Genomic DNA, 15,151 nt, shown 5'->3' with positions numbered 1-15,151 from the left:
CATGATCATCTTCCTCATAACCATGATTGTTATCATCATCACCATCACCATCATCATCATCACCACCACCGTCATCACCATCATCCTCACCGTCATTGTCATCATCATTATTGTCGTCATCATCATCATCCTCACCCTCATCACCCTCGTTATCATCACCGTCACCATCACTGTCATCATCACCTTCATCATCATCACTACCATCACTGTCACTGTCAGCATCACCATCATCACCACCATTGTTGCTGTCATCTTCAGCATCCACAGCATCAGCATCATCCCTTATGGGGCACACATGTGTGGTTATGTGTGGAAGGCAGAGATTAATGCTGAATGACCTACTCCACCATTCCTTACCTTATTCTCTAGAGAACAATGAGATGCCTGAATCTACCTCTGTCTGCACACACGCTCGCACCTGGCTTTCACATGGGTAGGAGGTTCAAGTCCAGGTCCTCACGCTGGTGCATCAAGCCCTCCCACGCGCTGAGCCATCACCCCATTTCATAACTTTCTAATGCCACTTGGTCCACGGTGGGAGGAGTTGCTTACAAAATCAGTGACTCTTGAGAGTTTTGAGTAGAAATGATGTGCAGCAATCACTCCCCACAGGGGAGCAAGGGCTCACATCACAGGAGCTCTCTGGAACATGAACATCTTAAGCATTGTTAAGCATGTTCACTGACCCCAGGGCAGCCTGGGCGCAGCTTGGATGAGTCAGACAGTAAATCCTGTGGGTTTGTCAGGCATGTTGACATACCTCTCCCCTACCAGGACACATGGATGATTCTGATTTCACTATTCTATGCATTAGAGGGAGAAAGAACACAAAAGATTTTGGTACATGATACCAGTAAGTTTTGTGATTAATTAAAAGTCTTACATTTAGAACCATGCAAGTCACTCCTGTGTTTTAAGTCCTCAGTGAAAGGGGTGAGATATTGAAGCATTTACTCACATGTCCCGTGGCTGACTATCGTGTGAAATGCTTGGAAGGTTTGGCAAGATCACACTAAGGCCCTGTAATACAGCTGATGCTTTGGGTAGAGTGGACTACCCTCGCACCTCCTGCCCTCAGTAGGAACATGGCTCTTACCTTGAGAATGAAGCTCTCCTCGGGCTGCAGGCGGAGCTCCAGGGTGGACTGCCTGACCATCTGTTCAAAGTGTGCATTCCTCTGCCGAGGTACATCCAGGACCGGGAACAGATCACTGACCAGGCCCAGGAACACCGGGACATCATCAGTTACAATTTTAGGCATATTGAAGTCTCTCAATGCTCTCATGAGCACCTAGGAAACAGACAGAAGACAATCTACAGGCAACACAGAGCATTTCAAACACTGTACATGAGGACTTTTGAAAGATTTCCTTTATCACGAATAAATGATGGATGTCTGAAGGGATGCATGCTTAGCCCAACTAAACTTTACAAGATATGCACTGGACTGAAGCATCATGTGTTACCCCTGATACATATAATTTTTATGTTGTGTGACATTTAAAGTGTAATTTTCCACAAACTGACAAGTACCCACTGAGCTAGCACACAGTTTAAAATTGTGTGTGTGTGGGGGGGGTGCTGTGCATGTGCGTTTGTGTGTGCGTTTGCGTACATCCCCACAGAAGGCGGAAGACTCTGGAGCTGGAGTGACGGGCAGTTGTGAGCTGCCCAACTCAGGTCCTCTAGAAGAATCACATACTCTTCTCTCCATCTCTCCGGACCCTGAAGACCACGTTTTTAACCCTCATCTAAGTTGAGAGCACTATCCTCTCTCCACGGGAAGGCAAACACTTTCAGGTTAGTGGACATGCACGGTGACCGCGGATGGGCCTCAGAATGAGATGAGCAAGGAAGTCTGCTTCTCGGCTGGGAGGCAGCTCTGGTCGTCACCTCTGCAACTCCTGTCCTGCCTTCACCACTCAGGCTCTAAGCTGCGCCTATCAGATGGCAGTGCTTGATGCTCTTGCCTCCGCAGGCTCATAAACACAAATATTTTTGGTTTGTGCCTTTGTTTTACACTGGCTAGAAACTAAAGTAGATGTCAGACTTTGAAAGCAGGAACTCCAGAGCGAGGCACATACAGAGCTACACACTCCACTTTCACTCACTACAGGGCAGATTAAAGGTGTGTAGAAAATACTGGCTAACCCTGAGTGGAGACCAAGGAAAGAAATATTAGCAAATTCAAGACAAGTGATCTCCCTCACCCTGAAAAGAACACGCTCAATGGATCTAGCTTTCTCCTGCATTTCAGGACACACTCCATACACACACAGTTCACCCTACTCTTACCGTAGCTCCTCCTGAGGAGAGAGCTGTGCTGTCAGCACAGAAGGAAAGCAGGGCCCGAGGCCTCCCCTGCTGCGCTCTCTTGAAGCCCACCCCAACAGTGGACATTCTGTGCCCCACTAGGCTGGCGTGGGCTCACTGGCTTTTCAGGATTAATGGACCAGCTTTATTAATCAGGGTTCCTAAATGTACCTCAAAGGAGATCAAACAGTGATTACTGAACTATTTTATCTGTCAAAGTACTTTTTGTGGCTGAGATTTCAAAAGCACTTATAAAAATCACATTTTCCTTCCCAGATTACCATCTCTGTAGTCAGGAACACTTGTGACCACTTACAAGAAATGCCAACCCCTAAAATAGCCTCCATTAGGAACAGATGTTTTTATAAATGGGGTGATGCGTGCCTCCCCAGCCAGGAATGCACATCCATGTGCCTGAAGCTTGTTAGCTACTCACTGTACAACATCATTTAGCACTCAGTACCTGGTCTTCGGGTCTGTTTTTATCTGCTCGTTTCAGGGAGCCAGCTACAACCAAGACAGACTTAATAGCACGAAGTCCCCAGTCATAATGATCCTAAAATACAAGCACAGGCATGTCTTTCTTTCTCAGGAACTGAACGGCTCTTTATTCCAGAAGTAAAAGCCAGAAACAAAAAGAGTTCAGATGGACACACATTTTCATGATTTACCATTAATTCCGGAAGTAAAGTAAATACTTTTATAAATCTCGTCTGTGGGGCACACACTCGACTCCCTTCGGCCATTCTCCAGTCTCTATTGGCAAATTTCTTTCGATAGCATTTCATCGCAGCGTTTGCTCAATTTCCCATCTCTCTCCTCTGCTTCTCTTCCTCAGCTGAGGCGTCTACCTGACACCTCAGACCTGGACTGGTCTAAGTGTTCCCTTCCCCCCATGCACCAACCATACTTAGTCCCTACCTTTCACGTCTGTCACTTAAACAACTCTGTCCCAGTGCTGGCGTTAAATACAATACAAATTACAAAATTCTCCTATGAGCCAGAATCTCTCTGAGACACGCACAGTTATTCCCAATGACTCCCGCTGGCTCTGCACTCCTGGAAGGTGGAGACACTTTTCTGTCTGTTTGTCTGCAGAATCCCTGAGCTGGCTTACAGTAAGCTGCTCAGTGAACAAAGATTGCATGAGCTTAATTCAAAAATGACTCACCATATTTGAAATAGGGTCTCACTATGAATCCCTGGCTGTCCTGAAATCTGTTATGGAGACTAGGCCAGCCTTGAACTCACAGAGATCCTGTGTTTTCTGGGATTAAAGGTGTGGGCCACCAGCCTTGGCCCCAAAATGATTTATTTGGGGTGACTGGCATTCTGTCCCTGTGTCCCCTATCCAACATCTTCACGGTAACAATTCTCCCAAACGTTCCTCAGCTGTGCCTACAGACAGGTCACCTCTCCTCCAAGCCTCCAAGGCAGCAGCAGCAGCTGTAGAGAGCAGACAGAAATAGCCATCTACTTCATAAATGGTTGCAGGGGTAGAATTGTTCTTATGGGATGGATGCTTTGTGGACACTGAAGTGATAAATACATGAATAAGCATGCCACTTCACCCATTCGTGGATAATAAAACCAAATTAGGTTTGGGGCATCATTTCTGTTGGTAATGAAAATAGAGAAGAACAGAATTAAAAACCCCCATGTGTGGTGCGGGCAATAAATGTAAGGAGTGAGTGGAGGACATTTTTGTTCAGGTGTGTGTGAGGGGAGGCATTTGGGGTTACTAACACCCGGCTGCACTCATGAAGAGTCTCAGCAGAGACTTTTTTTTTTAAATCACAGGTCATGGCAGAGATCATCTGGAAGTCACAAGCACAAAAACAGACAAGGGCGAAGAAGAAAGAGCGAACAAGAGCCAACACCTCTGCAGGGCACAGAAACCGGTCATGGCCAAGCCCTTGAAGCAGTGATGGTCAGGGAGAGGACGCGGTGCAGACTGTGGGCTCAGTTCGCAGGGACCCGAGTGTTCAAACACCGTGGCCACTGCTAAAATACCTTCACTGCCGCCTTTGTGCCATCCAGTAAATACTGATTCTAGAGAACTATCTTTTGTCTCCATCTCCTTCCGACTCTACTCCTTTGTTCAGAATGTCTGGGCTGTGCGCTTAACTCAGCAATCCTTTCCTGGCCAGGCTTCCTTTCTCTCTTGCACGCAGAACAAGAATTCTCTCTCTCCCACCTGACTTTCAGCCCCTGCCTTCCTCTTGCACGCGGCCCAACAGTCCCAGAGTTAGAATGGGATGAGCTTGCTTTGTTAGCTCAGGACTTGGTCATTTCATGAACCCCCTCAGTCCACAGGACTGTAACTACCCAAGCGGTAATGTTGAGGAGGTTTTAGAACACAGGTCGTGTATCTGGATGCAGCAGTATAAACCTGCAATCCCAGTGCCCAGGAGATGGAGGGAGGATGCCCAGGAGGCTGAGGCTAGGGTGGGCTGGGTAAGATGCTACCTCACAACAAACCAAACCGAATGCAGTAAACACCGTATTTTACAATCACTGGCCCCTGTCCTCCTGGAGAACTCTGGTTACTTCAGACACCTGAACCTCCAGGCTCCTTCCAGGAAAATCCACGTATTTGTTTCTGTGTCTTACCCTTCCCTCACCATCATCAGCAAACATGCTACTGGGCTATAGTAGATGTCACTAAATGTTGACAGCTTACTGCTGTGGAGAGTTTCATTTTCCATGGGAAATGCATTTCTTCGCTGTAACATTTCATTGGACTTAAAGGGAGATTTCGGATTAGAAAAAAAAAAAAAAAGAAAAGAAAATACTGATAATATTACTCTGCAGTGACAAGTGTCTAGAATTATATTTCCCCAGTCATTTCACGTATAGAATACACATCGCCAGTTGAGGTCATACCCAGTGACGGTATAACCCTGTCTCTCGGGTTCCCGCGCTCTCACCACGAAGGCAGCACGTTTGGAACACACGGGTGGCACCAGCGTCTGTGACGCCCTGGTGTGTAACAGCGGCAGACTACCGTCACAGGGAGCTGGGAGAGGCCCCAGCAACGCCCGGAGCTAAACACAAAGCTGAAGTTAAGAAGGACTGCAGTGACACGCACTCGTTTGTGGTTCATCGAAACCTCAGAAGCTCACGAGAAGAGACTGGGACTAAGCCCAGACTAAGCCCCACACAGCTTCAAATACGGGGTTAGCAAACATGAGGAAACCACCATTTCTAGAATCTCGTCCAGAATCAACTCCACCTCACCTTCTGACCCCTTTTGCCTCCACCACTGTCAGAAATGAAGGCGAGTGAATCTCCTTTATAACTGTAGCATCAATGACGCTTAGAGAAAATCCCATAATCCACTGATAAAGGGTGTATAGAGGATAAGTAAGATACTAACATACAAATATGTCTGAAATTTAATTTCAGAAAAAAAATAAGATTCGGAAAACACGTATTTTGAAAATTCCATAGAAAACATGAAATCATTCCAAATGTATGTGTCATTTAAATGCTAAATTATCCAACATCCATCTTTTTCAATTTTTACTTTCATGTGATATAGAACCAAAAAATGATAACCACAGAGTTCTCACCTGCTTGGACAGGAGCTCCTCACAGAGCTTGTACAACGAAATAAACTTCCGGGCCAGCAAGCGTGCGTCCACAAACCCTTCTGCCACTAGCATGATTTCACAGATGAGCTCAGTGTCAGGGGCCACCATGGCACAGGGCCTGCAGGGGAACAGGAGCTGCAGGTAAAGCACGGTAAGGCCATATGTGCATATCACTCAAACCAAGTGACTAGCTTGTACCAACACTCACCACTCCTAAGCAGGTCATAATGGCCTCTGTCAATCACAGCTAACAAAGCCTTTCAGTTCAACCAAAACATGTCCGCTGGACCCCGGGAAGGTGATGAGATAGCAGAGATGCAGACGCCCAGGACTGGGGGTGGGACGGGTTTAAAGAAAATGCAGGGTTACAATCTATTAAGTTCCCTCCCCAGCTGCTTGGGTTTGGTCTTTGCCTGTTTGGTGGGGCTGCTTGTTTGGTGGGCCAACGCGCTCTGAGCCTGTGCCCCACCACACAGCTGTAGCCCAGGCCCCTAACTTCCAGCATTAATGATCTCACTGGCAAGAAGACGCATGGTGATACTGAGCCCGAGGCTCGCCTTCAGCTGCGGCTGTGTCCTGGTGAAGGTCAAACAACACACTGCCAGAAAACAGCGCCCACTGCTTCCCGGAGAACAATACCTCACTCCATGGCTGGTTTCCATAACTACCAGACAAACAACCTCCAAGGCACAAGTATCAGTACAAAAATAACGAGAGAGTTGTGAGTGAATATTCATACCTTTGTTGTGATTTATTTAACAAAGCATGATGTGTTTTAGTTCAAAGCTAGCTGTGTTTAATGGCTGTCTCACACAGTTCATGAAAGTCCCAATCATCACTTTCAAAATGTGCAAGGGGGAGGCTTGAGGGATGCTTCTTCTTGCCCTCGCAGAGGCCCCAGGTTTGGTTCCCAGCATCTGTGTGGCTCACAGGCGGCAATCACTCTGGTTCTAGGGGATCCAATGTAGGTTTCTGTGGGCACCAGGCATGCACATACATACATACATACATACATACATACATACATACATACGTACATACAAACATACTTACTTACATACACACAGGCAGAACACTCATACGCTTTAGAAAGTAAATAAAAACCTAAACATTTTAAGAATGTACAAGTTATCACTTCCATAATGCTACTAGGGTTTACCAGGAGGGGGTTTATCAGATAAAACTTTAGAAACACCTAGTTTCAAATCCCTCTTTATGTGCAGGATGGTTTCAAGAAGTTCCCCTCAAAGACAGGAGCCAGAAGCAGCCACAGCCGCAAGCTTTCCACTGCAGCCAGGCACACACCACGTGCTTTAGGCCTGTGAGACTGCACCAGAACCTCTACACGTTTCTGTGAATACAGTTACACTCTACTTCACATACACTTGATTTTTTTTTCACCCTGGATACTTCCCAGAGTGCCTTTGGGACTAGGGGACTGAAGCCCCCATGTAACCTGACCCTAGATTATTTCTTATGTGTACTATTTGTCCTGCAGCAGAAGGCAGAGAAAAGAAAGGCATTAGAATATCATCTACCATTACATTAGTATACTCAATAGTTTATTACTAATTTTTTAGTTAGTGCACAAAATTATAGGTTTAATTATAACATTTTCATGTGCACATATCATACCTTAAACATTTACTCTCCCAGGAGTCTGCCCTGTCTCTCCTCCCAAACAGACCTGCTTTCATGTCATAGAAGTCTGTACATATATTTAAATCTAAACTCAGGAGAGATGGCGCCGCAGGTAAGAGCACTGGCTGCTCATCCTGAGTTCAATTCCCAGCACCCACATGGCGGCTCACAACCATCTATAACGTGATCTGATGCCCTCTTCTGGCGTGCATGTGAACATGCAGATAGAGCACTCATACATTAAAAAAACATCTTAAAGAAAAAGAAAGCACACCCAATGGCCCACCTTTCCTTTCTCTTCCCATCATCTTCTCTCGTTCCCTCCCTTCTTCCTCCTTTAGAAATTTAACTGCCCTTGATGTGCTGGAACCCGAGCCCTGGCCCGGTGCTTGCAGAGAGTGTTCTCAGAACTCTGAGCCACATACCTTAGCTTGCATTTACCTCACACCACACAGGGTGATAACACCTCCTCCTGCGCTCTCTCCCTTAATTCTAACAGCTCTGAGAGGCGAGTACTCTTCACCTGCCTCTTACAGAGATGCAGGCTGAGGGCTGTCCCTACACGTTTCAATAAACAGTGAAGGCACACGATTCTTGGTAAGTTAGGAAATTTGGAGACAATTAGAGCCAAGCCTCAGAATGTTTCTGACACTATTACAAACATCAACACATAAATTATGCTGTAGTTAGTTTGTCAAATAAAATTTCTGAAAATGTAAAAAAAATAAAATAAAAATTTAAGACCCAGATGGAAGAAGAACATGACATAAGTGTGTCAGAAATGTGAGAATACTGGAGTGGTGTGCAGCCCCCAAACAAGTGTGTTCTGCTTCCGTTACACTCACTGCTAGGGCAGCAATTCACCTGAAGAAAATGAGGTGGAGAATTACTCTGCTAGAGAAAGCTGCTGTGCTGAAGAGGAGAAACCTGCAGCATGAGATGGGAGAATATTTGATGACCATCAGGGGACAGAGTTAATACTCCATTTGTATTACCCATTGGAGTTTCATTTCGTGAATTATATTTTAAAAGTAATGCCATAATATTAGAATAAAATATAAATGAATTACTATTAAATATAAAAATGGATGGATAAGCATATTTCAGGTTCAAAGAATTAAAGGAATTCACACTAAAAACTATAAATATTCTTATAATGTACATAAAGAGGCATTTAGCTCTTTTGAAGGCATGCTAAGTCAGTAAAGACACAGATAGTCCTCAGACTTCCTAAAAATCAACTGTTATAGCATTAGATTATCCTCAGGGAACAAGAGGAAGTTGGACAACACAGATTATTGCCACCATGTGCAATTCATAGCATCCTTACAGACAGATAATGCCATGGGTAAATGCATAGTAAACACTTATAATCCAGGCAGCAGGACAAACTTCATAAAAGTAGGTCATCAAAACTAAGCCAAAGTGAAAGAAAATCTCAATAACTTCACATTGTTAAAGAAATTCAGTAACAAAAAGATTACCATGAAGAAAAATCTTGGTCCAGACGGTTTCTGTGATTTATTCTATACTTAGCAACAAATGATACCACCTCCATGAAAACAGAATACTCAACAGTGGATGTCATGATGTCAGCATTACTCAGATGCCAAAAATCAAAGATTATGAAGGTGACACCAGGGACCAAAATTCTCTGTATTGCAAATCTTTAAAAAGCTCTAACAAAATCACAACATGTTAAATTCAGCAAAACATGTAAAAAACAATGCCTCCTGAGTAAATGAGGGTTATCTGGAGAGCATGAGACTAAAGGGCTTACTTATCATCAGAAAGACAGCTGATATAGGTCAGTAAATCAACAAAATAACAGAGGACAGTTAAGAAGCTGTAAAACAACAAAGTCTGTTGAAGAAGACATAGTTAAAATATTTCCCAGCTTTGGCTAAGTAAGCTTTCTTAACTAGAATAAAAACAAACAAGACAACTGATAAATTATAATTCATGATATTTGAAACCCTCACTTGTGATGGGCATCATCAAAAGTGCAAAAAGGCAAGCCACAAAATAAGAGAAAAACTTTGTTCTGTATGTTATCTAATAACACACACTCACACACAATGGGGATGACCACTAAACCATGAAAAAGCACTGAAGACTGGGAGCCTTCGTGGAAACATAATATAAACTCATGCTGACACACTACAATGGATCAATTACATCAGTAAAACTTGCCATAATATCATAATGTCAGCTAACAATGTTGGATTTTGACAAGAACATAAAACAATGGATTTCTCAGTCACTAATGGTGAGAGTGAAAAAGGAGTCCAGTGGCCTTTGCAATACTGCACATTCTTTTAAAAGTTAAAATGTATTTGCTATGCCCAGTCTTAGATACACACCTAGAAGAGATAAAGTGTGCAAAGACTTTCACACACCTTCATCGCAGCCTTATTCACAGGGGGTCCAGACTGGACTCACTGCAAACGCACACCCGTGGTAAAGCGATAAATAGCGTGTAACATGTCTGTACTGTAGAATACAAACTCCTGATCAGCCCATAAGCATGCACCAAAGTCAGAAGACACTGTTCAGATAACGATGCCAGAGAGCGGGAGGGAAACGGCGGGCTCAGTACATCAAGATGCCCCCTTTGCCCTAGAGAATTATCCATGATCCTAGACTCCAGGTGCGTAGACCAGGTCCACAAACAGTCACCGATGGTAAGTAACAAGGAAACCAATGTTAAAGCAATCCCTTGGTATTCATAGGATGACTTATTAACGCTAAAAGCTGATTTACATACTGGTAAGATATATGAACTTAGTTTTACACAAAGAATGCATTCTGGCTATTTCCTCCTGCAGAGCTGATCGATACTGTGATTGTATAACCATCAATACTGAGATGCTGCTTTGACAGCTTAACAATCAAACATGTGTCCAGAGTCACCTCAGACACTGTTGCAAATTCTCTTTTAATCCGGAACCAAAATCACTGAGAGGCTGCGTGCGTGTGTGTGTTTGTGTGCATGTAAATACACACGTGTGTGTGTAACATATGTCAACGTGTGCGGAGGCCAAAAACGTCACCCCCGGTGCCATTCCCGAGACACTATCCCCGCCCTCCTTTTAAGAGGTCTCTCTGTCCTGGGACAAGTTCCTGGACAGCTAGCAAGCCCCCAAATCCAAACTCAAACACAGTGCAGAGCTTTTGAAGATGCTGAGGAATAGCGGCAGGGAAGCCGCCCTGCTCTTCACTTAAGCCACGCTACAGTTAGGTGCCACAGTCCAGACCTCAGCACAGTGCTGGCGCTAAGCCATGGCACGTCAGGCAGCATGGCTTATTGTCGCATCCTATGATGGAGGAGGTGGACATGTTACATGTTCAAAACCAAGACTGCACAGAAGTTCACAAGGATTGCAACTCCAGTTCATCACACACCGGATTCCAAGTTAAGTTTTGGCCTTGCACATTCAGAAACTTTTTACTGTAGCTAAATTGTCCATGACTCCACATTTAGCTACTTGAAGCCCCAGAGCACCATGGGCCACAGCTTAAGAAATTAGGAAGGATAGTGTGATCCTTAGTGCTGTGGGACAGAGGGCTTGCTTTCCTGGTGGCTCACTTAAATGAAAGCGTGCAGCGCAGCAGGTCCCACCGGAATGCAGTAACAGAAAAGGTGTCACAGGCATAAAGGGTCGTGGAGACACGCCTGCAGGGCCTCCTGCACAGGCTGCCGTTAGCGCACGTGTTAGCTGAGTGTCTGTAGAAAGTGTGTCAGCAATGGATTGTGATCACCACCCACTAACCTTACATCTAAGAATCTACTCCGGGCTGGGGAAACAGGTCAGTGTCCAAAGTGTTTGCACACAAGCTGAGGACTGGATTCCATCTCACCACCCATGTAAAAGCAAGCTGTGTGGCACATACATGCAGTCCTAGTCTAGTGTGTGAGAGGTGGAGGCAGGAGGAGCTCTGCAGTTTCTCCATGTCAGGGAGAGACCTTGCCTCAAAAACAAGGTGGAGAGTGTTTGAAGAAGATACCCATTGTCAACCCCTGGCCTGCATATGCATGTATGCGCACACACACATACACACACACACACACACACGCACACACGCACAAAGAATCTATCCTGGGATAATAGCTAGAAACAAAAATAACTTGAATAAGAATAAATGTTTATACCTTGGTATTTAAGTATCATTAAAAAACAACAAACAAACAAACAAACAAAAAAACAAGCCTGCACACCAAACAAGATGATCAGGACAATGTAGAAGAGCCAGAATAGGGATGATTTCAGAGTTATGTAAAATGATACTTCCAAAGAAATTTCAATGGTATGATAAGGTATGTTTGTCAAGATACTGTAAGGACAAAACTAAATAAAATTATGCCTAGTGTATAAAATATAAATTATAGAAGAGGATAGAAAAACTATAGCAATCATGTCCAGTTGGCAGATAACTTCTCTTCATACTTTTCAGTATTTGCCCAATACTTTGTAACCTGTGGAAATTGTTTACAATAAAACATCTTAAAGGAAAAGCTAGGATTAAATACTTGGGATTACTACATAACTTTTACATACTGATTTGAGTGCAGGTTTAACACACACGGGTGAGTTCATCAGGGAGAAGACTGTCTCTATAAAGGGATCTCAAAGAGGTAAGTTTCCCCAGGAAATCAGACTCTCCAGTGAAAGGAAGCGCACTGTCAGAGCAGCCCGACGTTAGGTGGCGACAGCTCACCAGACATGAGCTGCGAGGCATGCACTTGCCTGAACAGAGCTTTGAGGTTTTCTGGCAATTCAGTTCGACCAGCATATCCTGGGTTCATAGTAATAAATATTCCAACGGACGGCTTCAGCGGGATGGTCTCTCCAAGAAATACAAATCTACCATAAAGAGAACGTTGATGGAATTAAATGTGTTCGCACATTGACAAATGCAAGCCACTGCAAAATGTAAATGTGGACTGGGAGGCTGTTTGTCCTGGGTAATTTCCCTTCAGCTTCACAGGCACACACATTTCAAATGTTTTGAGGCTCACTTATTAGGAACACCCTCCCTGCCCTCCAGAATCACAATATAGGAAGTTTTCCCCCCTAGCCTAAAATGGAGAAATGAAGAGTTGACTGCTTAGCTACTTAACAATCAATGAATTTCTGTCAGGGCCTTGACTGGAACGCTGTAAAGAGAGCATCCGTCCATGCTCACAGTCGAGCTCTGCGCTCACTCACCCCCCCCCCCTTACTAAGTGAACCTGCACTACCCATCTCTGCAAGGCAGGACAGCCTGGTGGTTAGGACAGCGGGACAGCCGGCTCGGCTGGACTCAGTTCAGAGCCATCCACACCGCACATCAGGCGCGCAGTTACCCTTTCTTGTTCCAGTTTCCTCACCCAATAAAAGAGGAGAATGAGCTCACCTACAGGTGAGGCCATGAAAGACCATGAATGATTAACAGCAGAGTGCCCGGAACCCAGGGAATTCTCAGCGGACATTAGCTATGACTGTTGATACCATTATCACGCCAAAGCTGGGGAGAAACAGCGGTTTTCAGAGGGAAACTATGAGGGCCCAGTTAGACTGCTGGTGACCAGGGCGATGAAATGACCAGCAGACACGTGAGGGCATGAGCTTTCCTGCAGACACACAGACAGACAGACAGACAGACAGAGTGCGGGTCTCAGCAAGATCTCCAGAGGAAGGGGAAGACTGAAGGGGTGTCTCAGGGGAGGGAGAACGGAGACAGACAGGGCTTCCCGTGGATTTAGATGCCAGGCAGCTAACAGCAGGTGACTTTCTAACTGGTCCAGGTTAAAACGGAGAAATCAGGAAGGCGGGCATGCCCAGGTGGGCCTTCACAGAGGACGGGTGGGTGTGGCCACGGTCTCTAAGTCCCACTTCAAGCAGAAACAGCAGTGCCAGGAGCCTCCGTCAAAGGGAGGGGCCTGCGGTCAAGGGGAGAGGCCTGCAGCCAGGGGGAGGAGCCTGCAGTCAAGGGGAGGGCCCTACGGTGAAGAGGAGGAGCCTACAGCCAAGGGGAGGGGCCTGCGTCAGGGCGAGGACCTACTGTCAAAGGGAAGAGCCTGCAGTAAAGGGAGGGGCCTCCAGTCAAGAAAAGTGGCCTACATTCAACGGGAGGAGCCTCGAGCAGTGGCACCAGCACAGTGCTTGGCTTTGCTGGCAGGATAAGCAAGCAAGATCTATGTTCGGGTGCTGCAGCGTAAGCGGAAGTTAATCCACTCATGAGATCATGAAGGAGCCCTGCAGCCTGTTCATGAACTAGCATAAGAGACAGGACTCAGCTGAGCAGGCAGAGGCTCCATCATAAATCTATATGACAAAGGACAGCCTTGATGACTTCTTGGTTCCCTCAGGTAACGGGATTCTGACTAAAAGCCAAATATGGCGGGGGATCCAACGGAAAAAACTTCAACCTCTATAACACAGCAGGTGGGGTGGGTGAGGCAGCAGGGGTGTGGGAGGCTAGGTCTCAGGACCCTGCGGTGTAGACTGAGAGGTTGTCTAAAGGGTGTAAAAGTTTCTCGGACATCTGGAGACTTGTAGACTGTGTGGGCTGGAGAGCCTTTATCAGCGAGCAGACAGGCAGTGTCCCGAGCACAGGAGCATGGCTGAGCAAGGTGCCCTAAAAGTGAGAGAACTGAGTGAGCCAGAACTGGCTGGCCTGGTGCAGCCGTGTTCCTGAGGGGGCTAGAGAGAAGTGGACTCAGGTGTTGTGCCAGGCTTCCTGTCAAGTTTCAGACAGCGAACTCCAGGTGCTGCCTGTGTTTTGCTTTTGGAACCGGGCACCACTGGACAAAGGAGTTTACACTGCAGATACAGCTGGGAAGGCTTTGTCCCCAGTTGCGGGAAGGACACGAAGATCTCACTGTCATGGGCCCAGCCAGGCAGCCTGGACGGAAAGACAGGGGCTGATTCAGTGTATTGAAGCCAGAGGCGGGGAGGCCGCCTTACCCAGCTATTTCCAAAAGTGTAAAAGATGCTCGCCTGAGAGTGTCAGTGCAGGGTGAAGCTATAAAGAGAGAAGCAGACACAGAGGAAAGGCCTGTAAGTACTGACAGCTCAGGCTATAAAGATAACTTTAGAATTCATAGCTGCAGTCACACAGGCCCGCTGCATCCTAAAACCCTGTCTGAGTCCTTCTCATCAGTCAACAGGAGGCTCCTGTGGAAGGGAGGCCTCCCTTTCCAGGTGAGAGGAAATCTGGAAAGGAAGAGTATGAGGTAAGAGAACAGTGTGAGGGGAGATGCTCCATACCTTGGGTGAAGCAAACAGGAAGCCAATAGATAGATAGATAGATAGATAGATAAATAAATAAATAAATAAATAAATAAATAAATAAATAAATAAATAAATAAATAAAATCCTGATGCTCCTCACCCACCTACACACAAAAACTACCAGTGAAAATGTGTGGTGGGTTAGTCAACATTACAATCCCAGATTATTTTATCCAGCTATGGGACAGAGAGAAGTAACAAAATACGGACTGAGAAGGTGAGCTTATCTTCTGATTGTCTGAGGGGGAAAGAAAAACTGAAGAAAGGAAGGAAGGAAGGAAGGAAGGAAGGAAGGAAGGAAGGAAGGAAGGAAGGAAGGAAGGAC

General features: G+C 45.6%; 1 protein-coding gene across 1 annotated transcript in view; it reads right to left on the bottom strand.

Annotated features, from left to right (window-relative positions):
• Positions 1-15,151, bottom strand: part of Dnah11 (dynein axonemal heavy chain 11) — a 260,465-nt gene that overhangs the window by 151,896 nt on the left and 93,418 nt on the right. The window contains exons 35-38 of the mRNA XM_055607564.1: positions 12,299-12,415; positions 5,889-6,027; positions 2,777-2,869; positions 1,097-1,291 (exon numbers count right to left, since the gene is read on the bottom strand). Coding sequence (XP_055463539.1) covers positions 1,097-1,291; positions 2,777-2,869; positions 5,889-6,027; positions 12,299-12,415 — 544 coding nt within the window. The remainder of the gene's footprint in view (positions 1-1,096; positions 1,292-2,776; positions 2,870-5,888; positions 6,028-12,298; positions 12,416-15,151) is intronic.

The sequence above is a fragment of the Psammomys obesus genome, unplaced genomic scaffold, assembly GCF_907164565.1.
Source record: "Psammomys obesus unplaced genomic scaffold, mPsaObe1.curated_primary_1811, whole genome shotgun sequence".
Lineage (NCBI taxonomy): Eukaryota > Metazoa > Chordata > Mammalia > Rodentia > Muridae > Psammomys > Psammomys obesus.
Note: the sequence above shows the minus strand (reverse complement) of the source record. Positions and strands in the feature narration are given on the sequence as shown.